Source organism: Numida meleagris, chromosome 8 (genome assembly GCF_002078875.1).
Source record: "Numida meleagris isolate 19003 breed g44 Domestic line chromosome 8, NumMel1.0, whole genome shotgun sequence".
Lineage (NCBI taxonomy): Eukaryota > Metazoa > Chordata > Aves > Galliformes > Numididae > Numida > Numida meleagris.
Window position 1 is genome coordinate 4,194,368 of NC_034416.1, and position 25,995 is coordinate 4,220,362.

General features: G+C 43.8%; 2 protein-coding genes across 9 annotated transcripts in view; one reads left to right on the forward strand and one right to left on the reverse strand.

Annotated features, from left to right (window-relative positions):
• The window catches only part of LOC110403199 (integrator complex subunit 6-like), a 34,362-nt gene extending 21,621 nt beyond the window's left edge, over positions 1-12,741 (forward strand). The window contains exons 9-19 of one of the 8 annotated variants that reach the window (XR_002441554.1): positions 126-258; positions 4,223-4,317; positions 5,054-5,164; positions 6,750-6,965; positions 7,420-7,543; positions 8,073-8,215; positions 8,358-8,589; positions 9,447-9,839; positions 11,228-11,321; positions 11,728-12,105; positions 12,469-12,741. Coding sequence is in view for 4 of the 8 variants with exons in the window: in XM_021406196.1 (XP_021261871.1) it covers positions 126-258; positions 4,223-4,317; positions 5,054-5,164; positions 6,750-6,965; positions 7,420-7,543; positions 8,073-8,215; positions 8,358-8,589; positions 9,447-9,839; positions 11,228-11,321; positions 11,728-11,827 (1,641 nt within the window). In the remaining 4 variants the exon portion in view is untranslated. Of the gene's footprint in view, positions 1-125; positions 259-463; positions 545-647; positions 872-4,222; positions 4,318-5,053; positions 5,165-6,749; positions 6,966-7,419; positions 7,544-8,072; positions 8,216-8,357; positions 8,590-9,446; positions 9,840-11,227; positions 11,322-11,727 lie in introns of those variants that run through there. The other 7 variants (XR_002441555.1, XM_021406196.1, XM_021406197.1 and 4 more) reach the window with 7 other exon arrangements.
• On the reverse strand, positions 21,476-25,891 carry MMGT1 (membrane magnesium transporter 1; the record flags this gene model as incomplete). The annotated part of the gene is given in 3 exon segments (XM_021406201.1): positions 21,476-23,706; positions 24,866-24,969; positions 25,839-25,891. Coding segments are annotated over 3 exon segments (320 nt in total), but the record flags the coding sequence as incomplete, so codon positions are not given.

Consider the following 25,995-nt stretch of genomic DNA (forward strand, 5'->3'; position numbering starts at 1 on the left):
CTTAAATGCGGTTGTTCTTGATAATTTGTTGTCTTATTGCAGTTGGATTCAGACTTCTTTAAATGCTATATGGTTAGTATTCTTCGTGGTCCTGTAATACACTGATATCTTTTCTTTTTCTTCAGGTATTTGTGAGCGGCAGTGGAAAATACAGTGAACTTGGCCATCCGTTTGGGTATTTAAAAGCAAGCACTACTTTAACCTGTGTAAACCTCTTTGTGATGCCTTACAACTATCCTGTTTTGCTTCCATTGTTAGGTAGGTAATACATTTACGTTGGACTGCCGATGCAGCTACTTGAGAATAAAAAAAAAATAAAAATGAAAAAGTGGTTAGTGTTCTGCCTTAGCTTGAGACGTTATAAAATAACGGAGATTGGAGAGTAGAGAATGTTGCAAACTCTTTAATATTCAATTTGGGAGGAGAGGATTTTCATACCCCCTCTCCCTTTTTTTCTCTCCAGCAGAGGAGGAGAGCTACCTGCTTCCAGTGCATGTTTGATGCTGTTCACCTCCTAGACACGTAGCCTCTTCCTTAACCTGGAGTAAGCTTCAACCTCCATTCTTTTCCCTCATTTAGGGTATGGTGTATCCAGGTTTTTCAGTTGCTCTGGTAGCAGCTCTTTTTTTTTTTTTTTTTTCTGGAAGATCAGATGCAGTGTTATGGGTGTTGGGAAGAGGGAATTCCCTGATGCTGTTTAGAGCTGTAAGAAAGAACAGAGCAGTGAAACAGCCTACGGTTCTTCCGTGCCCAAAGGACCAGTGTTTTTCACTCTCACAGTGAACTTCCTTTCTACAAGGGAGATGATATGAAAAGGTGCTATGTGAGTAACTGCCATACCAGTTGTGGCTGCTGGGGTTTCGGCATCAAGGTAATGGCAGAAAGTTCCCTGTTTGTTACTGAGCCTTTTAGTTGCAGATGCAGGACATTTTAATTCTGTTTTTGTGGGTATATTTAGTGATACAAAATAACAGCGGAAAGCTAAGAGAGTTAACACAGATTTGATTCTTACTATCTTGCACAAGATTGTTGCCTTTGGTTCTGGAAAACAACTTGGCAATGCTTTTTCCTAATCTGCCCTTCAAAAAGAAGAAAAATCTGTGCTTGTTGGTAAGGTGAATTTGTCTTATATAATCATCCTTGTAGCCTAGCAGCTGTCCCAAAGTGTGGAAGCAGGATGCTTCAAGACTAATTTAGCATCTTCTGTACGCTGGTGGCTCCTGAATTTCTGCTGTTGGTCCACTCACTGAAAAGTCATCAATGATACCAAAAGAATTTCCCTGCTTGTTACGTGTTACCTTCAGATCTTGTTCCAGGCCGTTGTTTATCCTTGGTCTCCAAGGCGTGGTGGAATTTAAGTTTGTAGTGGTCCATGATGGAAAGATGTAAATAGTATCACGTTCTGCAGATTTGGTGATTTATATCTGTTTCTGTAAGAGTGGATTTGTAGTGTGTTCAACCTGAGAGACACTTCAGAAGACAGAAATTTTCACAGATAGATGCTGAGCTACTTCAGTGCTGAGCATGTTTGACTAACAGGTTGCAGAAATTTCCTGTTGAAAGATTTTGTTGCCTTTGATGCTAGCAAAGCTATTGTACTCGAGATGTTCTTCTGTTAAAATCAGTTGTACAGCCAGATTCGTAAACTGAAAGTGGGAGGATAGACTTGGATCTAAGGAGAGGTGAGGTGCTGTGTTGCCCAAGAAGTTTCTTGACTGATCTCACTTGTATTAGTAGGAGGTCATGTCTGCCCATGGAGGATTGCAGAAGCGTTAGAAAGCTCAGGAAATCAACAGGGAGTGGTGGTGTACTTGTCCAGGTGGAATTTAATGTGGGTGGTGACTTCTTTTAAAGCTTTTACTGTGGGTTATGTGGTGTAAGCTGTCACGACTGGACTGTTGTCAAATGATCTGCTCTGGTCATCAGGTTCCAGCTGAACTACCGAAATCGAATGCTCGTTGACCATTTTCTCTATCTTTGTTTTTAAACTGTTCACTGAGTTAGAAAGTGCATCAAGAACCCTTATGTGGTACTGGGTATAAAAGATGTATATTGCTATCTTGTTTGCCATGATTTGGTGGTTCTGTGTATTGGTCTAGAATGGATAAAGGACATTCGGTGCACAGCGTGTATTAACTGTTCTGTCTGTAGTTGTATCTGTTCTCTTGGAATTGTTAACGGTTTATGGCCCTTTCTTAGTGGTTACTAAATGCCATCTTCCCAACGATCCGGTGCTTTTGGCTCTCTCTGAGTTTAGAAGAAGTTAAAAGAATTTTATATTGATTTCTGGACTGTACGAAATAGTATCCGAAGATCAGTCTGTTGGATTAAAACTGCTTTATGAAAATATTATTTCTGTGCTTTTGGATTTTTCTACAAAGGATTTGGACTTAATCTATGGAAGATAGTTAGCTGAGTTACAGTTTGTTTCCTTATTTATATAAATGATTATGTGCAGCCCAGGGCACAGTGGAAATAGTACATTTCAGGTGCCTGTGTTGTAATCTGCTGACAGTACAAGTCTCAAACTCTTGCAGTAGAGGCAGGTAAGATATTGGTGATCTGAAGCTTGTGGCCATGTTTACCAGTGTGACTTTCCTCCTTTTAGAGGAAGCTCATGCTATGGGGGAGGCTCTCATTACAGATAAGTCTTTGCTGAAGCTCTGCTTAGATTTGAGAGCTTACTTGGATAGCTAAGATTGTAGGTAGTCGAACCAGTGTGTATTATGAACATCTCGACTGTTTAAGAGCGGCTGTGCTGTCAAACTTCAGGGATTATATACTGGAACAACCTGCACAGAGGAAGACGTGGAAGAGTAGTAAAGCACTGATAAGGAGTTTAAGGTTAAAGCTTTTATAACCAACTCATAGGCTTTAAAATATTAGAATGTGCTGTAACACTGAACGTTTTACAGGATTTCTAATGTTTTTCATTTTCAGTTTTGGGAGAGAGGTATAGTTTAACTTCTGCTATAAAGAGCTGATGGGCTTATAGGACAAGAATGGATATTGTTTTGTATTTGCCATATGTTGTGATACCATCACAGGTTCCTTTGGATAATGGTACTAAGCATGTGGTATATTGAGATTTTAAAGAGAGTTCTAATTTAGCCTCTCAAACTCCACCCCCTTTCTTCAGGCCTCGAAAGAGAACAGCTAGAACATCTGTAGAGTTGTTTTTGATATGTGGTACAAAATTCATTTAGATTAGAAAATCCCTGTAATTAAGCATGGTTTCACTATGAGAAGTTGGAAAATTGTATCTTAACATCTGTTCCATTTGTGCAGAATACTATGCAAGTCAAATTTTCCTCTCCAAATACATCTTCCTGAAAGCTCCATCTGGAGAAAACAATTTCCTTGCTGCATCTGTCTTTTTCACACCCTCCTCTGTGCAACTCTGTCACCTGCAGCTCTCTCCAGTTAATTTTTGCACATCCCTTTCTCTAGTGCTGTCTTTACTTCCACTACGCTCACTTTGCCAGGATGTTACAGGCCTACTAAGGAGAAACTTGATCTCCGTGGTAATTGACAATTCCACTTGATTAATTGCAGGATACTGTGTTCACCTCTGTTTAGAGATCACTGTTATGGTTTATAGCATGCGCAGCAAATAGCTACATGCCTTAGCTCAGTGATTTTTAAACAGCAGTATGCCCATCTCTAGTGCAAGCAAGGTATTTGCAACATGGTATCCAGAGGAAATAATCCATCTGGTTGCCCCTCTCTTAGGGGGCAGCAGTTTTTGTAGCTAATTAGGCTCTCTTGTCTACATCTGTGGCAGAGTTTGCTGACCTAGCATGAGCTGGCAGTGGTGCTGAAGGTACTCCACTCCCCCTTCTCTTTCAGGGGTTTGGTTTAACCAGATACAGGGAGTCCCTGATGATGCAAGAGAGAGACAAGGGAGGTGAAACTCAACAGGTGAATCTGTTGCACCTTCCGTTACCAGTAGTTGTGCACAGTATTTCAAGTCTGGCATACCTTTCTAAGTTTGTCTGTAATGAGAAATTTTTCTGGAGTGTCTACCAAAGCTAGGAGTGGAGGTTCAAAAATCCTTCATACCTAAGGTTAAGAACAGTTTCTGTGGGGAAGGCCCATTGGGAGATGGGAGGAGGGAGAAGAAAAGCTGGGTGGGGGAGAACTTGGCAGTTGAATTTGTGATAATGCTAATGGTCTGGGACTATATAAACAAAACCTTCTTCTGTTGTTTTCCTTGTTGCAGATGACTTGTTTAAGGTTCACAAACTTAAGCCAAATCTGAAGTGGAGACAGGCTTTTGACAACTACTTAAAAACAATGCCTCCTTACTACATACTGGTATGTTCCTTTTCTCATTTTGTGCTCCTGGGTATAATAATGGCTAATGTGAGCAGAATCCTGTGCACCATACCTCTTCCAAGTAAATTTTGTTGACATAATTAGAATGAAATTTTAGGTCTTAAACCTTTTTTGTTTTGCAGAGGTATGTAGATCAGGCCCAACATTTTTAAAAGAAATGAATTTCTGGTAATATTGAGTATTAGTAACAATATCAATGTAATGAAACGTGTTTTCAGTTCACTATATATTAAATGGACTTTGATCTAATACACTTTAGATTGTAACCAAATTTGGCATTATTTTTATAACTTGGTAAGGAAAATGCAGATTTGTTTGTTCGTTAATGTAACTGCTAGATCTTCAAAAGCTGATCCTAAGAGAAGTGGCTGGGCCAGATAAAGGGTGGTGGGAGGAACCATGTCACCTTTTATACGTAGCTTGGACAATGCACCTCAATATGGACTTGCATCATCCCGGCTATTCTGGTACTGAGCCTCTGTGGAAATCGCACCATGCCGTGTGGTGTCTTGGTAATGTGGCATAATGTCCATTGCAAGCTAGTTAGACTACCAAACTCATGTCACCTGTTATCTGAATAGACTTGAATTTTAGTTGCCAAAAGTGGAAAAGCTAGAGCACTAATCCATGTGCCTTAGCTTCCTGTAATTGATCTTATACAATTTTTTTTTAAAGACTTACTCTCTTACTATTGTGTATTTTGTTTTCCTTATAGCCATTAAAGAAAGCCCTAAGGATGATGGGAGCTCCAAATCTGATATCAGATAATTTAGATTGTGGACTTAGTTACAGTGTTATCTCTTACCTTAAAAAACTCAGCCAACAGGTAGTATTGATAAAACCTTTGCAATTAGAAGTGCGTTGATTATTTAGTTTGTGGTAATCTTATTATAACGCAGTTAATCCCTGTGGGAGTTCTTATGGGTGTTCAGCATACGTTGTAATGGAGGATTGGGTGAGCGTTTCCACCAGAAACATGGGTGAATTCCGAGTGACTCTGTAGCCAGTGACTGTGCCTTCTGTAAGTGGTGGAGGGGAGTGAGGAGACCTCGCTGCATTTTAAATGTCTGCTAGACCTTTGCATTCCAAAGATTATCACTAATTGGATTTATGACTGCTCTTGCATTATTCATCATAGCTGAAGTCAGAGGCTTGCTCTCAGTTTCACATTTATTCCATGGATGCCTTAGCAATGTGTACATTCCAAACAGTGTATGTTCTTGTCCATGGGGAATAAGATCACAATTTACGTTTTATATCTGAGCTTCCTGTTTCCTTCAGGTCAAATCCGTTACGTGTGTTGTGTCACCTGATGGAAAATAGTCCTATGTATCTTTCTCTCTTTGTCAGTAAGGCCCTTTCAGGTGTAACTGTCTGAAAGCCAGGCCTCCTTAGCACGAGCGGTTCTCACAGCAGTAGTTTAATATCTAGAAGTCAGTTGCAAAGCAGTGCAGCCCTTAGAAATTACAAAGAAAAGATCCTCCGCCTTAAAGAATGCACAAAATGTGTTCCAAAAGCCTCTGAGTGACTGAGTGTCTATTAGACATAAAACTTCCTGTGGTATTTTGGTAATGTAATGACACGCAAATTGTATTATTTGTCTGCAGTATGGAGTTGGAATGGTTTGAGATGGCTGCTGTGGTTTTCACAGACATTCTCAGGACATGAAACAGTTTAAATATGTTGCATGCTTTATAGGCTCCTATACAGGGCCAAGCAATCCCGGAACTCTGATGTGTTTCATCTGTCCTTAAATTCAGAGTTTCCCACAAACAGTGAAACAAGTCCTGTAGAGGATGAGATCTGGGGGATGTGGGTTGTGATCACCATGCTTAATACAGTAGAATCATCTGTAGCTATCATAAGAAAACTTTGTTAATTGGAGAAGTAACTTGTTTTTAGAAACTTAAGATGAAGCAAATACGTGTAGGTTCAACTACTGTTCTCTCTTATCTTGATGCAAACCTAGTACAAACCTTAGTTATTAGGTTGTATCAAAATGAAATATGAAGTTGTTACTGTGTCTGAATACTGTTTGAAATGGGACTTGACATTAACCTAAGGCATTCCACCTCCAGATAGTCTTTTGGGTTTTTTTTCCATTTAAAAGTGATTTTTCAGGAGCACAAAAAGAAAGTCAGAGACTTGCAGCAAAATCAGGGACATTCACAAACCACCTGGCATATAAGTTTAGATAAACTAGCTAAATATTTTTTTCTGTATGCTAGCGCAGTAGGATTTTATTCTAAATTAGATCTAATCTATGTACTCCAGTATATCCCTGGGTGTAGGTAGTTCTCCCATTTGTTGAGTGGTTGGGAACCAAATTATAGTTTTATTCTGTTGATGCTTTATACTGAAAGTTTGCAATGCTTGCTCATTCTTTAACTCATGATGTGATTCCATTTTAGACAAAAATAGAGTCGGAACGGATAATAGGTTCAGTGGGTAAGAAAGTTCCACAAGAAATTGGAATAAAAGTGAAAAATCATTCCAGTGGCCTCTCCTTGGTACACAGTAGGGATTTTAAGCAACTGCTGCAAGGTATCACTGGGGAATCTCCTCTGAGACTGGCGGAAATGAATGTCAAAGAATTTGCTGGCTTCCACATAGGACTCTTAAACAAGGTAAACAGCAGAGTGATCGTAATGATTAAGCAGTTGCTTTGTTTTAAATGAGTAATTTTTATGGACTTAAAGTAGAAGAAGGAATTAAGTACTTCTGTTGAATTTTGAAGAATGCATCATAGACATAAGTAGTGACTAGAGTAAATGCGATTTTTTGCACGTGCTTTTGGGACATAGTTTGAAAATCCCAGTCTTAAGCTAAGATTACCGTGTTGTAAGGGACAATCTGCAGAAGACAGCTAGTGTTGTCAGTCCTGAAATTAATGCTACTAGTTTACCAAACTGAAAGCACCGTTGGAAAAAACTGAGTCTGCTGTATGTGATTATGAGGATTTGAAGTTGCTTTAGAATAACTTTTTTTAGTAGTTAATGTTATTACAGTTCATAGAGGAATTCCTCTGTGCATGCGAACTGGTGGGTTAACTGAAAGTTATTTGTTTTATTATAAAACTAGGATTTGAAGCCCCAGGCATTCAGGAATGCGTATGATATTCCTCGTCGCAGTCTTCTAGATCAGCTAACGAGAATGAGAACCAATCTTCTGAAAACACACAGGCACATCGTGGGGCAGGATGAAGGTATGTTGCCACTGTTACTCATTAACAGTTTGGAAGAGAGTACAACTATTTAATTCACTGAAGTAGAAATTTCTGTCCTGCCGTTGGGGAGGAATTAGACCTTGAATCTTTTATGGAGTCAGTCATTGTCTTTTTCTAGACTCTGAAGGGGAAAGAATGAAAATTTGCCTTCTGTCAGGAAATATGTTGTGCTTGCTTTGAATTTTAAAAATAAATTTTGTGGAAGAGCTTTCCCTTACAATAAATTGCAGTAGACCTGCTTCTATAGTGGTATGAGCAGAGGGGGACATATTTCACTTTACTCTTGTTAGTTAAGTGCTAGTGGTTTAAATTTGCAGTTGTTAGAGCAGAGATTGAGCTTGCTTATTTTTCATTCTTTTACCAGTTAAACTTAACTCTTTCAGACCTTATTTCTAAAATTGTAGTCTTCAACATTTGTAGTTCTTAAATGCTGACACTTGAAGTATATGAGGCTTTTATTGCCTTAGTTTTAAGGTAGACTACATTAAGATGTCTTGTTCTGCTGCAGACTGCCTTCACAGTGTTCCTGTTGCTCAAATGGGAAATTACCAGGAATACTTGAAAATGATGCCTTCACCCCTTCGAGAGATTGATCCAGATCAGCCAAAAAGGCTTCATACATTTGGCAATCCATTCAAACAGGATAAGAAGGTAGGATGAATCTCGCTAGCTGCTGTATCGTTATTTGAAAGCCACCTGACTTGTAGCAGAGGGAATTAATCTTGCAGTTAATTAATGAAGCAATTCATATGTTTTCTTGTTTTAAAAAATAAATATGTATTTTTTTTTTCAGGGTATGATGATAGATGAAGCAGATGAATTTGTTGCTGGGCCTCAGAATAAGATTAAGCGTCCTGGAGAGCTGAATACTCCAGCATCTCTAAAGAGAAGGCGTAGCATGTCACCGCTACTGAGACGGCCACAGTCACCTCCTGTTGTAACAAACCATGTTGGTGGGAAAGGGCCACCATGTGCTTCTGGATCCCCAGCACATATGAACCTCAAAGGTGTGCCAACAAACAAAGGTATGTTGAGTTGTAGTACGAATCTTAAGTGGAAGGTCTGTGCAAAAAAAAAAAAGTCTGTGATTTCTAGGCTTATTCAGAAGGGTTCATAAGGTTTAGTGTTAACCAGGATAGGATTTGTTTTGTTGTAGACAAACAGACTACTCTTAGAGTCCTGAATGAACAATAATTTGATGAACTGTTTGTTTGTTTGTTTGTTTGTTTTTTAAGTTCTGAAACCTTTCACCAAGATGGTTCAGAGTTAGAAAGAATTTCAGTTCAGCTTTTTGTTGTTGTTTGTGTATTCTGCAGTGGAGAAGAGAGAGGTTGGGAAAAAAAAAAACAAAACAGTTATGTTTATGTACCTATGGCAGCAGAGTGAAAAGAATACTCTTATTTGCTGAAACTAGGGGAAGGAAAACTTGAACATCTTTACTGTCAGAGTGACAGAGCACTGGAACAGGCTGCCCAGAGAGGCTGTGGAGTCTCCTTCTCTGGAGATATTCAAAACCCATCTGGTCCCCTGTGCAGCCTGCTGGAGGGAACTGCTTTAGCAGTGGGGGTCGGACTCTGTGATCTCTAGAGGTCCCTTCCACCTCCTAAAATTCTGTGATTCTGTGAATTTTAGTTTACTTAGAAGTCATAGCACTGCAATAGGAATACAGCAAATGATGACTTAGTGACGATTACATGAGGTGGTAACTATCCTATGGGAAATTTTCCTTTGATTGCCTTAACTGTTGAATAAAAGTTTTGAAGAGTTACTCAGTGCTATCTGATCACTGCACAGTACTTTAAACAAGAAGGGATACAGAGTAACTTTTTTTGCTTTTGATACTGGATTATACAATAGTAATCTGCATCTTTTTACTTCGTAGACACCACTAACAATATTGTCCAGGATGGTAATGGAGAGAAGAAAGCAGAAAATTTTCAGATGCTGGAAAAACAAATCGATGGCATATCTGTACAAATGGCTCCTTCTGTTCCAGCTGCTATGGGAGATGATGAAATGCTACCCAATGACTTAGACTCTCTGCCTGATGAGTTCAATTGTTTAAGTGAAGATGGCTTGGATCACAAAGCGGGTACCAATGCACTTGTTCAAGGGCCTCTAAATTACGGTGTGGCTGGAGACGACCAAAAACGGGTGATGGAGTCAACTTCAGAATCTGTGCCAAATTCCTTTAAAATAACACCTATGATGTTGGAGGGAAACAATGCTGATATCAAAATTAAAGTGATGAAAGAGGTTCGCAAACCTGGAAGAAGTAAGTTCTTTATTAATATACTAAAAATGGGCCAGGGATAGAGAAGGCTTCTTTTATGTGGGAAGCTATTTTGAAAATACGTAGAACTTTAGATTTTGAATTATTTCTGATAACTTATATATGAGCAGAAGAGGAGGAGGAAAGGAGGAAGGTCCTTAAATGGAAGGGCAGGTGAGTTGACAGCAATATGTGTGAAGATGAGTGCCGAGTGACCTTGCTTTCCCTTTAAGTTAGATTAACTGTTGTAAGAAGTATCCTATGAAGCAACTTTCACAGGTTTTATTTTTGTAGGTGTTACCAGTGATGTTATGAAACTCGATATTTCAGTAGTGGAAGGCAAAGAGACAAGCAGTGCCTGTCTTTGACTTTCCCATATATTGCAGCGCTCCTTGTATACGTACCAGTGTACTTTGTTCTGTGTGTGTCTGAACTTGTGATTGAGGGCGAAGACATATGTAGCTGTGAGGGTGGGTACATCTTGGAATGTGATGGAAAGGGAATATTACAGTTAATAGTGCAATAATATTTTATTATTTTGAGAGGTAGTGTAATTAATGATGGAATCCTGTTGTAAGCTTGTAAGAAGTGAAGACTAAAATTCATTTGTTTTCTGGTAAGGTTTAATAATTCCCCAAAATCTAAATTGTTGTCAGAAAAAATAACTTGGCTCCTCGGCTTTTGTTATGTATACGGGATCAAAAACAAAACATTAGCCAGTAACTCCAACTAATATTCATGCTGTAGGACTTGCTATGCATGCTGTAGGACTTGCTATAGGCATAGCCTTTCAATTCTTCTTAAACTGTGCACCTCAGTGTAGTCTATGTCCCAGTGAGTTATTTCTACAATTTAAACTACCGAGTATTTTTCTAATACGTTGTCAAGTGGCAGTAATTAGTATGATGGAGTATTCTTAACTCTTCTTCTGATCTTGTGTTGCTTTCCCAAAACTTAGCTTTTCACTGAAGCATTGTGGCAGACTAATACTTGTAGCATGCCTTGATGCAGAGTTCAGGGAGGCTTGAAAGAGGGGGTGCTTCTTTGCTCATATCCATCTGCTGGTACTGGCACTATGTCCATGGCAATTAGTTTTCTCTGCTGATCAGACCTAGCCTGCATTTTTCCAAGGGCTGATGTTTCAAGCTGTTGCTCATGTAAGAGAACCTAATTCTTCAGTACCACGTTTGAATACCAAATCATCAGTATCACTTCAGATTATTGATATCACCTGCTTTCTGTGCATAAAGCTAATGCTGGGTATTGTCTAGTATGTATGCTGAAGTGTGAAACTCTGGGCATTGTTTTTCCCTTTGAGCGTTAAGAATTATTGAACCTGCATTTGAAAGATATATTTCTGATCTACTTGAACTTTTTTATTATTTTTTTAGATTATGAAAAAATCTTCTCTCTTCTTGAGGAGGTGCAAGGACCTGTGGAAATTCAGAAGTATTTCATTGAATTTGCTATCAAGGAAGCAGCAAGGTTTGTGTAAAAAAAAAACCATAAATTGTTACTTTTGATTATATTAATAAATGATAGAAATGTCCAGTACTACTACCTTGTTTTCCTGTTTTTAAATATTTCAGTGATGATAGTTATTTTAGCAGTCAAACTGCCCTTACATTTTCTGAAGCGAATGGTCATTAGTTGAAGTTTAAATGTGAAATAGAAAAGTGATGGTTATGGAAGAAAGACCCCAAATTTGTCTGAGTTGGCAGTGGTGGCTCTATTAAATTACATTTGCCATTCTGATACCTCAAATGAAAGAAGCTCTTCCTTCCATGCTGGAAACAGAGGCTCTGATATTTGTCATAGCTAAATAGTAGACTTGTTGAACTGTTATCTTTTGGAAGAAAAAAAATTAAATTACTTTCTTTCTCTTCTTCAGGTTTAAAAAACGTGTCTTAATACAACACTTAGAGAGAATACTAGAGGAACTAGAGTTCAACAGCCTACCCAACAGAGTTAATCATGTCAACAGTAGATAATAGTGTACCAGCCAGACGAATACGGACCAGGAATGAGTTTGCTGTGCTGCAGAAGAGTGGAAGAGAACGCAGCTGTTGCTGTCACCATCTTGGCAGTCAAGTGATTTTACTGTCAAAGTCTGAGAAGAAGCAGTGGAGCTTTAACTTTACGAACCTCTATCGGCAGAAGCTGGGCTATAACCTTAAGGATTTGCTATGAAAGGTGTGGCTTTTTTCCTGTGGAGGGTGCTATTTGCTCAACAGGCTGAAGAAAATAACCATTGCTGCCCCTCCTGCAGGTGATGAGAATTTACTCATTTGAACACTGTCATTAGACATTTTACGTGCTATAGGCAGCAGGTTGCACTAAATGGGGCACTGTCAAATGCACACACTGTCTGCATCGTGGAGAGATCCCATGTGTTCCCCAAAAAAAACCCTCCCAGAAACACCTGCACTGGTAATATTGCATGTTGCCACCACAGAGACGAGGGTCTTGTTCCTGAGAACTACTAGCCATGCCTTTAAACTTGAGATTCAGTGTAGATTGAGAGTAAAGAAACTGCTATTGTGTTAATGAAAGCTAAAGACAGCCCTGTGACTGTTACCACCTGATGGTCACTAAACAATCTACCTCAGACTCTCTTCTGTTTTGTCTGCAGACATTATGAAAGTGCACCTGAGGCTTCCCAGGTCCCCGACTTCAGTTCTCTTTCATCCTGTGAGGAGGACGGAGATTCTTCAGGTGGCCTTGGCACACGCTGTGCTTTGGAAGCACTAAAAGGAAACGCTTTTAAAAACGTGTATTTTAATGTTCATACAAAAGAGATTATTTTGAACAGTATTGTTACCAGATCACTAATTTGATATTTTAACTGTATAAATTTTTTGGAACATAATGTATATATAAAATAAACCATTTTATTAATTTTTAAGAAGTGCTGATCTGAGGAGTCTGTAGCGGGCAGCATTGAGTTCCGCCAATTGTCTGTTAGCAACAGACTGCTGATATTTTTGTAATACCGGTCTGCACGCCCTCAAACTCAACTTATGGCAATAGCTGCAGAACATGTTTGTATTTATCTTCCAATCACACGTGCCCTGGAGTGCCTGCCCCACCAGTCAGTTCAGCTTGCGCAGGGTGCACATTTTTACTCATTATTAAAGGCACTAAGTTCCGTCTTAGCAAATCCTTGCTTACCTGAGTTGGTATCCTCTCCTCTATTCCTCTTCTGTCAAAAGGTAATCTTATATTCACAGAACATGCAAAGAAGACTGAAGCACCTGCATGGAATTCGATTCTTCCTTTTAACAGTACCAATAAGAGGCCAGTAGTAGGTGGCTCTTCAGATAATTTTGTACTTTCAGTTGTTCACGTACAGAAACGTCCTCTGATCCTTTAACAGCTTTGTTTTGAAAGGCAGGTTGAAGTTGTGCTCATGTGAACGAGCTCTTTATGAGGTACTGCGAATGTCCTCAGGATTCTACTCGACCAGCCAGCGCAAGAGGCAGGGAAACAGGTTAAAGTTGGTGACCTGAACTTCTGTTCCTACTAGTGTTTTCAGTACCAGCCAGCCTGTGAGATGTATTTTCCTTCTCCTCTGAAGCGGCCTTGTCCCTCTGGAAGAGGTAGTTTGACCATTGGAATTCCCTGGTGAAATTCAAGAAGGAAATACATTCCAGCAGCAGCAACTCTCTGTTACAATGTTATGGGAATGAGGTGATACAGGGAAGAAGTTACTGTCAACTCTTCTCTTAGCTGTTACTTATCTGTACTTATCCTGTCTTTTTAAAAGATACAGTAATACCTCGGAAATAAGTGATACAAAGGGGGATTCATCTCTTCAGAATCATTACGTGGAAGTTGTGTGTCACCCTGGTGGACCTCCCATGCCAAATGTTGGACTCTTGAGATGGAATTTATTGACAGTAGGACAGGTGTACCGTGTGTATGTGGTCTTAGAATGCATAGTTATATGCATCGAATTGCATGTGATTATGCTATTTTTTAAATAGCAGGTGGTAAGAGGACATGGGCTTCTAGTTAATTCTTACTTAATTTTCTTTCCTGATTCCAGGACAGCCACTTGATCACAGTGTTGCCTGAGCAGAGGCTGAGTTTTTAGCTAGTGACCTCATTTAGTATGTGAGCATACTCTTTTGATGTGATACAGTTGGCTGCCAAATTAGCTGTAGGAAGGTGGTGACCTTGTTTGGAAACTTGTACATCAGAAAATGCACAGGAACTACAAAATAATCCATACCACTCCGGACCACCATTACACCACCATTATTTTGTCTGAATAAACTGAATTTGGGTTAGAACATCGGAGGGGAAGAAACTACACTGAACTGAACATGAATCTTCATAAGAAAGAAGGAAGATGTATCATCTTCACAGAGTGTGTCCATGAAAAGATGAAGAAAACTGGGTGCACAGTCCTGCATCCCAAGTGCAGCACAAAATGAACATTGTTTGCTTAGGAAGCCAGTGGATGTTCTGAGCCTTGTGTTATGGAGAACATTAACAGAATCCTTTGTAAAACAAACAGCCGTGTTTGACGTGGGTGGCAAATGCACTGAAAAAATACAGCCACGGCTTTCAAACAGCGCAGTTCACTTCCATGTGCAACTGGGATGGCCAGGAAGGGTTGTCCTGGTGTCAGGCCTTCCCTTGTGGGTGGAGACCGTGACCCCTGCAGCTGTGTTACTGGGAGCGTCTGGTCGGCCCCTGAGCAGCAGGAGTGTTCAGAATGGGACTGGGAAACGGGCGCAGGCTGGGAGGTAGAAATGTGTCTGTAGATGGAATTTGGAAAGCTGTTATGTGCTTTGTTCGTACTTGCATTTTTTGAGCCCTTGTACAAGATTGAAAGAATGCAGCACAGCTAAAGTGAAACGTTAGGGGAAAAGAAAACAAACTGTAGTTTGCTGTGTTTTCATGGGGAGCATAAGGAGCATTGTGCAGTGATCTGAATTAACAGCGTATCTTCCTGCTAAAGGTGGAAAAGCTGTGTAGTGTTCTGGAGTCCAGATACGTGTGTGTCCTGCTTTTTCCATTCCTTGGCCCTAATTGGGCATCCTCAGTGCTTATTGTCTTTATTCTTCTCTTATAAACATGAAGAAGTTTTCCTTTTTCCTGAAGTGAGCTTGTAGCCTTGCTGCTCCCAGGGTCTGCTCGCTGATGGCAGTTGTCCCTTAGGTGCTGCTGTTCCCAGTTGGTGAGCTGTACCGTTATGATGTGCAGGGATGTGTTCTTCCCCAGACCTAGCCAGCATCAGAAAACAATTGTCATCTTCCAAAATAACAGCTGGAGAGGCTGTTACTCAGCTATACTTGGCTTTGCAATGGTTAAGTAGTTTCATATCTCCCTTTACAGGAAACTATTTTTTTTTTTTCCTCCTGGTAGTTTTCTCCAGGTCTTGCCTCTGAGCTGCCTGGCTGAAATGGCAGTGATGCAGGGTATTGAATTTTTCTCTGTTCTGTTCTTTAATATCTGCTAAGACACTTCTGATGGAAAAATAAAAGTGGAAATAGATTGCCTAATGGAAACAAAGCATAAAAGTTTGTAAAGCTGAACTGTAGTGTTTCATGGCAGCCAGCATGGCAATATCACACCTTTAGCAAATGGGCTCTGGAGCACTTGTCCTGAAGAATATGCAACCTAGTTAAGCTGAAAATGAGGCCAAAGACACCTCGAGTCTGGCAGAAACAGCATTTGGCAGAGATCTGAAGGAAGGATGTTAGTCGCTGGCTTAAATGGAGCTACTACTTTCAGGTCTGCAAAAACAAGCTCTGAAAGTCTGTCAAGTGGAAAAGGAAGAAACAGGAGGATAATGCTTTGGGATTTAGCAAAAACTTGTGGCCCGCAGGAATTGCGAAGTTGTGCTTTTAAATCTGAATCCTGTGATCAGCTTTTTGACTGCCTTCCTTACACTGGCATTTCAGGTGGGGAAGACTAAACCAAAACCACCGAATGTGTCTGATTTTCTGGACCACTCCAGCTCCAAATTGGCACGTTACTTCATCCCTGGAAGCAGTCTGCTGCCTTGGCTTTAGTGTCAATGCTTTTCTTCTCTCCTGTGCTGACAATGCTTGCAACTGTCTCTTGGTAGTGGCTAACACAGCATGGAGTTCTGCAGGAACCCTCTTGTCCATCGGGTAGGGAGCGTGAGTACAGGTTTCGATAGAGGTGGGAAAGGCAGCTGCCTCTTGGATGCTATAAAAGCTGGTTTCATTTCATCTGTTTTCTGCTTCAGAGCCTTCATTTAAGAAGCATATGAGATTGTTCTCGGGGCTGGGAGTGCAAATGTGGTGACTTTAGCAGCTGATTGTTGAGAGTTCAGAAAAATAATGTGCTGGGGAAGAGGTTAAACTGTTGGTACAACCTTGCGGTCTGCTCAGTGGAGGGTATTTTCAGACGCGGTGAAACAACATAGCTGCATGTGCCCGCCCTGGGTTGGCAGCCACGTGGGTTTTCCTGGAACGGAGACTGCTGATACCATGTAAAGAAAAGGAGCCGCTGACGTGACTTGGGGAGCTGCTAAAGAAGCTGCCTTCCGTGTTTTTGAACTTGGACCAAAGCTCACATACAGTTTCTGGTTAAGCTGAAAAGAGCAGCTTAGTCTGGGAAACACAGTGGAATGGAAACCCCCAATCAGATTTTCCCTGCAGATTTATTTGTTTTCTGAGAGCTGGGGGAACTTTTATCTCCACATCTGCAGTGGGAGTTTCACAGCTATTTTTGATTCTAGGATCGGCTCCAACAGCAGTGGAGGTACCCGCATCCTTGCCATTTTTGCTGTCAGTCACTGCCACTCCTCTAATACAGGCAGTCTTGTGTGATGTCCCCGAGTGCATCTCTGGCAAATTTGCGAGTGCCTGTGCTCCCCTTGCTGTGCAGAGCAGCTGGTAGGGCAGAAAGCTGTTGGCGAGGCATCTGCGTGCTGTGCCCCTGTTTGTAAAGTGCTTACAGGGCAGTGAGAAGGAGGAGGGACCCACGGCGTGTTTTGGTAGCTGAACGGGCAGAGCTTGTTCTGTGCGGTCTGCCTGGTTCTCGTCATTTTCTCAGAGTGCACGCGTATTTTAATTTTATATTTTATTTGTAAATATTTAGTTTGTAGAATATATCAAAGAGGCATTCCATCCTTTAGAAGGGACGGGGTTGGAAGGCTTTCCCTCTTGCTTCATCTCGCTGCCGTGCAGCGGAGGCAGCGGGGCTGTGCTCAGGGCTGCAGGGAGGGACCCTGCTCCGCAGCCACCCCACTGCTCTGATGGGTGGATGCAGTGGGGATGGATGGAACAGGGGTGGATGTCACGGTTGTGTTCGCTGACAGAGATCATGGTGGGTGTTTTCCTGGCCTTGTGGAAAGGCACACGCTGTTTCTTGAGGCGGCGGTGTGAGCAGGTACTGCGTGCACAGCTTGTTACGCTTAGGAAATTGTTGGTGTCACCGGGCTGTGAGCACGGAACGTTGAAGGCTTTGTGTCAGTTCTTGTTGCTGTAGTAGTTCCTGGTGATGGGTGCCTCAGGACTCAAGGCTGCTTTTGTAAGTTGGACAGAAATAACAGTGAGCCTTCCTCCCCAGGACTGAAAAGTGATAAAATTTTTGCTGATTGCAGACTATTATAATGCAACTGCTTGACAGTGGCATCCCAGCCATGGAAAAATAACATCGGTTCTTCAAGCTATTTTCCAGTCCGTGCAGCGTTTTAAAATCCTTTGTGCACAGCTGGCACATTTAACTTTGATTGCGTTGTTTAAGTGGCTGATCTGAGAGCAGCTTGGATCCCAGTTGCTTGCAGAATTCAAAAATAAGATTGTTCCAGTTCATCTGCGGTTGGGTATTTTGGAAGAGAGACAAACTATCTCAAGTGTTTCTTGGGCTGCTAATTAGGGTGCCGTGGCACTCCTCTGAGAGCATCATTAAAGATGGATGGAGGGACTTACCCAAGGTCACATAGCATGTCACTAGCAAAGATTATAAATCCATGCCCTAATTTGGTCTTGCACTCTGAATTCCTTCCCTGGTGTTGGAAATCCCACCGCAGAGCAGTGTGCAGGCTGCTGGGCCGTGCTGTCAGTGGGCTGGGACAGCAGGAGGGAGGAGGGCTGCAGAGATGTGGCCACAGCCCGGCTCCTTTAAATTCGAGTTCTGGTTTCTGACCTGAGCTGCTCCAGCACCTTGTCTTTCTCAGCCGTTAAAAAAGCGTATTTTAAATTCCTCTGGCATGCCTGGATTCAGTGCTCTCTCCCCTGCCAACAAGCAGCGGGCAGAGCGTAGAAGCCACAATCCAAAGTAGTCATTAGTGGGAGAGGAGATGGCGGGGGACTGGCGAGCTCTGGAGAAGGCCTTTTGAAATACATCGCATTCAGCAAATCCTTCTGCAGGAGTATGGGCAGAGAGCAGGAATACAAATTCACGGCGCTTGAAATGCTGCGGCAGCACCATTCCCTCACCCGGGGCTGGGTGCGGGCAGGGCGTGCAGGGGCTCAGTGCTGCTCTGGGCAGGGAGCTCACCTGCTGCAGGGGAGGTGAGGGCAGGGGGACGGCTCCTTCCTGGCAGCTGGGAGCACCTTCCCCAGGGGGAAGGCGGTTGGTGGTGAGTCACAGACCTGGCTCCAAAAGGAAGCTGCTGCTGGGTAGGCTGGGTGCTGGCTTTTTCCAGGAGTGAGTGCAACACGGCCCCGAGGAGGCTCTGACTTCACGGGGCAACTGAAAACTCCCTGGGTTCCAGCTGCAAAATGCTGCGTTCATGCAGGTGTAACCAGAGAGCACTTTCCTTCCTAGGGCCTGCATTGCATCTCGGGACTCGGTGTGCTCACCACATTGAGGCAGGACGGGGCTGAGCGAGCAAGGACATGGAGGGGACTGCTCTTGTTACGGTAGGAAACCCGTAGGAGTTTGCAAATGCCAATTAAAGCTCTGCCCTGTTCATCCTTGGATATCTGTGCCCAGAGATGTCTGTCTGCCTGAGATAGGCGCAAACCTGAGCCAAGCCTGTCTTTGGGAGGCTGTGTGCTCATTCCCATTGCCAGGCAGGGTTGTGGTGCTGGGCTGACGGGCATCTGTGCCCTGCTGCTCCTCTGGAACCGCATCTGCAGTGACTCACCTTGCTTTTTCCAGGGCTTCTGTCCTAACTTGCGTGTTAGCTGATCCCTGCTGAGTGTCCCAGCTGCTGGGAACATTGCAGGTTTGAGCTCTTCTGAGCTGTGCAGCTCCCGCTTGGTGTGAAAGCAAGGACAGAGCAGAAAGCCTCGCAGCCCTCCGCTGACCAGGTATACTGCAAGAAATGAGCACTGTTCATGTTGTAAGAGGACGTCTCGCTCTGTCCCTTGCAGAGCTTGTCCTCTGCTGTCAGCTCTGGCCAAACCCAAGCAGCAGCATGGCTGTGCCTGCACTACATTCGAGTTTATTAACCAGCTCTGTTGTACCCCAGAGGATATGTGAGTCTGTCCCATGCAAAAAGAGTGTAGGTCCCGCTCTGCTGCAGCTTTTCCTTTGTGATCCTCTCGGCGCTGTGCTCTTCGGGTGAGTATTGTGGCAGCAACACGAGCAGAACTGCTTCCAAGTGGTGATGGTGGTGGGGCTGTGGCTGAAGTCACACCGGTTGCACCGAGGTCCCTGGGCACAGGTCTGCATGCGACGGAGGGCTGCCAACCACCTGTAGTGTCTGTTCTCTGCACTGGTGCACCCAGCACGAGGCGTAGATCTCTGCCTCAGCACTCACTGTAGCAGAGCCCTCTCAGGGCTCTGGGGCTCCAAGCACGTCAGCGCTGGCCTTGTGTGGCTGGCCCTGAACTTCCCTAAAACACGCAGCTGAAAAGCCTTGGGGGAGGAGCAGGAATATTTTTCTGTTTTAAATCTGGAGTGCCTGCGGCTAATCCCCGGGAAACAGGTTGAGCAGCACCAGCAAGGGCAGGAGGGCACGGCCATGCTGCTCAGCACTGTGCGGCATTGCTGCGATGATTGCATCGGGGCTCTGTGTCCCCATGGACCACTGGCGTAGGACGAGCCATTGGCTGGATAATCCCAGTTTCACCCTTTTTCCCCCTTCCTTCCTTTAAAAATGGCCTGATCAAGTGTGACACGGCACAGCCTGGACCCCTGCCAAAGAGCCCTGGGGCTTGTGTTCCGTGCTCCTGTGTTCTGTGTTCCGTGCTCCTGTGTTCTGTGCTGCTGACAGCCCTCCTGCTCCCTGCCAGGCTCTGTCCGGGCTGCCTCGCTGCTTCATGAACTCCTGTTTGCTTTTCTTGGCTGGAAAACGGACTAAGTTAGCAGGACAGGAAAATTAATTAATTAGCTGCCATTTTAAGGATATAGCTTTTGTTGTGGTCTGAAGTGTTTTGAAATGACGTTGTGTCACTGAGGCAAACGTTGGAGTGTTTCACAGGCCTTCACCTGCTGGACTGCCCAATCTATTTATGCTGCGGTTCTCCCGCAGGTGATGATGGCTCCAAGGTGACCCTCGGGGCCAAGCAGCCAGGAGGAGGTTTGCCTTCACTGCTGGTTGTGGCCGAGGAAAGCTGGTACCCACGTATTCCGCTTGTTTAACATTCAGAACTGCTCTTCTGTGCCCTTCCCCTGGGTGCCGGCTGCCTGCCAGGCCTGGGGGCAGCAGGAATTGCATGGGGAGCTGCAGAATCCAGGTCCCACCGAGGGGGAGACCTTTGTGACAGCCAGACCTGGAACAAACGTGTGCAATTGAAGTCATTTTCCGAAGAGGTGCTGCAGTTCTGCCCTCGCTGACCCCTCTCGGAGCACAAGAGCTCTCCACCTGAGATCCCCCAGCCCAGCCCCTGGCAGGGAGCGAGCTGTGACACAATGAATGCAAATTATCAGCACATTTTTTTTTTAGGATTTAATGTAGTAGAAACATCACATCCTGCAGCCAAGGCAATGGAAGGCAGTAGAAGAGTGCTGGGTGAGGCTGAAACTCTTCCTATTTGGTCCCATCCAAGAGGCTGTTGGCACAATTTATGTTTGCTTTTGAAGAAGGCTGGCTTATCTGTGAGGAACTGCCATGCACGGTAAGCACAATGCATCCTTGGGAGCACGTTAAGCTGCCTGCTCCTGGCTTTTACACCCTTGTATTCAGTGCTGGATGCAGACAGCTGTGGCAGCACAGGAAGCAGATGAAGGGTGAGTCTGCTGCTTTCTTCATGCTGTAGTTAAGCAAGCTCCTCTATTTTGATAACTTTCCAACCTCCCCCAGAGGAAAAGCAGAACAGCCAGTGCAAAGGGATCTTGCTCAAGTCTGTGATTGGAACCTCCAGCCTGGGAGCAGTCTGCCAGTTCGCCCAGCAGCTGTTGCAATAGCAGCCCTTGCTGGAGCCTGCCCTTGCGGGTAGGCAGGGCTAGGAAAGCCTCTGCTATGGTTAAACAGAAGGCAGAAAGCATGTTGGCTAAGAATTGCCAGGGCAGAAAACCACAGGCCAGTAACATTTTCATCCTAAGTGTGTTCTTCAGATGCTTGCAGTGTGTTATTTTCATTCCATGCACTGATCTTGTCTCCCAGTAATGAACGCCGGGTCAGACACACGCTTTCACACAGAGCTGCTGTAATTGAGGCAGGATCACTTACTGCCGATACAGGCAGTCACTTCAATCTGCTCTCACTGGGGATTTCCTGCAGCAGGCTCCAGGTCAGAAATAAAAAGCCCACTCCCAAACACTTTTAAGATACCAGTTTTTATTGGATGTTGCAAGATCAATAAGAAAAAATAATTTGTACAGCTTTGTACACCATTACTGCTGAAGAGTAAGGCTACTTGTCACAACAGAGACCTGGTGCAGCCAACAGGGTGCTCCCAGCATGACTCACGTCTGAGGAACGGATGGTTTTTCTCCAAGAATGACTTAGAACCGTCACATAGCAGCACCACCCACCTTGGACAGGTCTGTGTAGCCTTACCATAGCACAAATGGGGCTTCTTAGACATATAAGGTGAGCAGCCTTGCTCTAAGAGACCCTCTCCAAATGGCTCACTGCCAGCCACGGTTGCAGGATCAGTCTGGTACAATGGTTACAGACCTTCTGCCTTGCTTTCCCTCCCTGCACTGATTCTGTCTGCTGTTTCCTCCGTGCCTTGCAAGGACACCTGGCTGGTGTTCAGCCACGTCTTCCATCCACCAGCTGCCACCACAGCAGTCCTCTTCCCCAAGGAAAGAGCTGTTTGCAGGAGAGCTGGCCTGATGCTACTGCAGAGATTTTCAGCAACACCAGCTAGGGGGGAACCAGAACACTTAAGGTTTTAATTGGCAGAGTAACCCTTTCCAACCAAACCCAGATGCTTAAGAGTGATTGTAGAGCAGCAGCTACGGGTATTGCTCTAGCATTGGGGCACCCAGTCCATAGGATGGGCAGAGCTAGAAATAGAGGCTTCAGTTTACACAGTAGTTTTGCAAAGCTTTTTGCCTTTGACAGTTCTTAGCGGTTTAGAAAACGGGTGCTAGGACAAAAGGCTGAATTTGCAGGGAGGCAGTGACACGTCATCCTCAGAGTATGCAAAATTCTAGTTGGCCCCATCAGTATCTCACACTGCCCTCTCTTTGCTGTGGCAGGTAGGTGGGAGAAGAGCATTCCATCGCTGGACTGAAATGCCAGACCAAGACAAATGTTAGCAGTGATTCAGCCCCTCAGAGGAGATCAGAATTTAGAAGTCAGTAGTTAAGGACCGTATCATCTGTCCTAATAAACGCAATCAAGACAGTCATTTTAAATCACCAAAGGGCTCAGCTAGACAAAGAAATCAATTTTAAAGGCTCTGTGGACAGGAAAGGTGGGGGGGAGCTGTACTATAATTAGCTGAATACCTGTACTGTATTAATGCCAGTAAACAGACACAGCTGCTGGACCTTACCCTTGTTACCTTTACAGAAGGGACATTGCTTACTGATACTTAAATAAATCTCATAGAAAATAGGAGCTAGTATCTGGTGCCGTTTTGAGGTACTAACACACCGTTCAGCCACCTGTATTCACAATCAAAGAAGAGAAATGCAGTGGGTGAACAAACTTGAGCATGGTAGATGATCGATGTGATCAGCAGTGAGCTGCCTCCCCCACGCAGGCACCGACTGTACAGCCACATCCCAGGCAACTGGGGGCAACGTAGGACAGTTTGATTTCAAAGAAAGGAGGGCAACGAGGAAATAACGTGATAATGAAGAATTAAGGAAAGAATAAATGAAACCCTTCACAAAGCTATTTTCCAGTCTTGTAAAAAAAAAAAAAAAAAAAAAAAAGCAACCATTTTGACTTCCTGTGCCTACACCACGCAGGTCTCCGTGGCATGGTAGGAACAGGAAACGCTGCCCTTTTTCTGCTGATGAGTGATGCAGTGCACATAGTACTTCTGGAGGAGTTCTATAAACTGTAGTGCAAGCAAACTGAGAAAATAAATAGCACTCAAACATTCCCTCTTATCAAAGAACAGTAATCGTGGTAAAGACTAGCTTGCTTTTTGTTTTAGCTGAAGTTAGGTTACCTGCAACTTTTTTAGTATATGAAATTTTGCAGATGTGTTTCACAGCATAACTGTAGAATAATTTACACCGCATTGCCAATTCATTTTCATTAACAGCGTACAAAGAAGGTCCTTAGTTTTTATATATATACTTTATAAAGTCTGGAAGATCAATATAAATACTGCTCCAGAAATTAAAAAAAGTGTTTACATCCCCGACTTCAATATTACATCTCAGTGTCCTGGATTATTATTAGAATCTGTAAAAGTCTTAGCGGCGCAGAGGTTCAAGTTTTCGAAATTTCAGTGACGAGCTGGATGACAAAGCATCTTGGTTTGAAGAAGAATTCACTGTGTCGGGGGACTGGAACAATACTCTACCACGATGATTAAATACATAAAAAGACGGATGGTTCCTTAACGTGTCAAACGTCCTTCAAAATAAAGGTAGAGAGTCAGCGTTAATACTGTTTAAGAATAGGAGTCTTAGAAGAGTCAGTCTAGGGTATTCCAGCTTTTACAGACAAAGGAATACAAGTTTTGAAAACGAGACCCAGGAAGGCCATGCTCACTTCACAAGTTTTCTAAACCAAGACAAAGAAAATAGGACAATAGCTTAAAACTAAAAGGGGAGGAGCTGGTACTGCTACCCAGAGCTGGGGGTGCCCCATCCCTGGAGGTGTTCAAGGCTGGGTTGGGTGGGATCCTGCGCAGCCTGAGCTGGTGGGAGACAGTCAGCCCATGGCTTGGAACTCGATCTTTAAGGTCCCCTCCAACCTAAGCCATTCTATGAAATACAAAGCCAAGGTGCTTGACAAATTCTGCTTGTGTAATACACAGAGGCTGCCCACACTGCTGTCAAACTTCACTTTCCTTCCTTGAGCTTAGGGGGAGATCTGTGGATGGTTATTTGCATGTACACCACACGTGACAGCCTCGTGACTTGTAACACTGATAGTTTCCCATTTCTTTCCATGCCTGAAGTTCAGGGTTTTAGGTAAACGCTATGAAATATAGCAATGTCAACTTGTTTAGTTTCCATATTCTCCTAGCCTTAAGGGAACAGCCAGAAAAGCCACCTCTACCACTCCAACTTCATATCTTTTCCAAAAATTTCAATCCCAAATCCCTTATTTTCATGAAGTCTTTCAGAAATCTGTCATTCTGCCTTTAATATTTCACTGTGAGATTCAAATAATGCAGGCTTTTACTGTGAAGAAGCCACAGGCAACAGAGGGTGCGACAGGCACACGGCCCTGTGATCTGTGAGACCACCTCACAACAGCACTTTGTGACTGCGGAGCTCTCACTTCCCAGGCAGACATCTAATTCCTCTAACAAGCCTGCACAGCAGGATTTTGGAACACGAAAAGCAGAAGAAAATGTATTTAGTTTGTTCCAGTTATCTAATTCTGTCTTCAGTTCCACACATTGTCGGCTTCCCCAAATGTGACTGGTCCTGCGTGTTACAGCTGTGTGTGTAAAAGAGCTGAGCTAAGGAGAGGCCCAGCCTGATGCTGCCACTTCACAGATGTGCCCAGTTTGCATAGAGCGTAATGGATACGTGTGTTTATGAGAAGAAATAAAACATACTTATTTTTTAGTTCTGAAGTGGCATCCATGTCTTTAAATTCTCCTGCGATATGTACTATCCCATAGCAGGTAACTGCAAAGGCTAACAGAGTCTGAAGAACTATCTGTAAGAGAGGGGAACAATGCAACACACAGATTACTAAATATTGTTAATGCTAACAAGAAAAGTCTCATCTTTCAAACAGCATCTCTTGCACCAGCGATAAAAGGTGCTTTCCAGTTCAACAGCAGAGAAACTGAGGCACGGGACTATTGAAAAGCAGAGATGAGAAAAGCTCACAGCACCTGACAACGTGTGTTGCATGAACTGCATTGATTCACGCAGCTCCACAGTGAGATCTGCAGAACACCACGCTGTGCTCGTGCACTTAAGGATCTAATGCTCTTTCCAAGAAGCGTGTCAGTGGCCAATAGTAACCGTGCAGAGGGGACGGGTGCTGCTCTGCCCACGTGTCTTGGTTGTAGGGGGTAAGCACCTCCTTACCTTTCAGGTTAAGCAAAGCCAGAACAGAGAACTGAAGTGGAATTTTAAAAAGAAAGAAAGAAAAATACAGAAAGCCCTTCCAGAAGCAGGTTGTGCTGGGATCACATGGGCACAGAGTCACGCTAGATAAACAAATGTCGGCCAACAAGAGCCAAAAGGAGAAGGGCGTTTACACTGCAGAGGAGATGAGTGCAGCAGCGCTCTGGAGCTGGGGCTGTGCTCAGAGACTGCCTGGCTGAGAGGTGTCAGGACAGGGCGAGAGCAGAGGGAGGCCTGGGCCGGGCTGTTGTGTCCTGACAGACACGGCTGGAGGATGCCGGGATGAAGAAGTCGTGTTCTTTTCAACAGAAGATGTTCGAGTTGAAGGGCAACCTAAAAGCTGCTCCACCACGGATTCCTGCCTACCACATCAACACAAGAGAGCAACCGAGACACCCGTCTACCCAAACGGCACCGCGCTTGCCAAGCACCCGCATGACCCCAACTTACATCTACGGGCAGCGTCTCGTCCTCCTTCTCCGTCAGCCGCATGTAGGAGCGATCTGCAACACACAAACGCGCGGAGCGTCCAGCACGGCGCGCACCGAGCCCGGCCCTCCCGCTGCGGACACGGCACCTCCGCCCCGGGGCGCCCGCTGCGCACGGA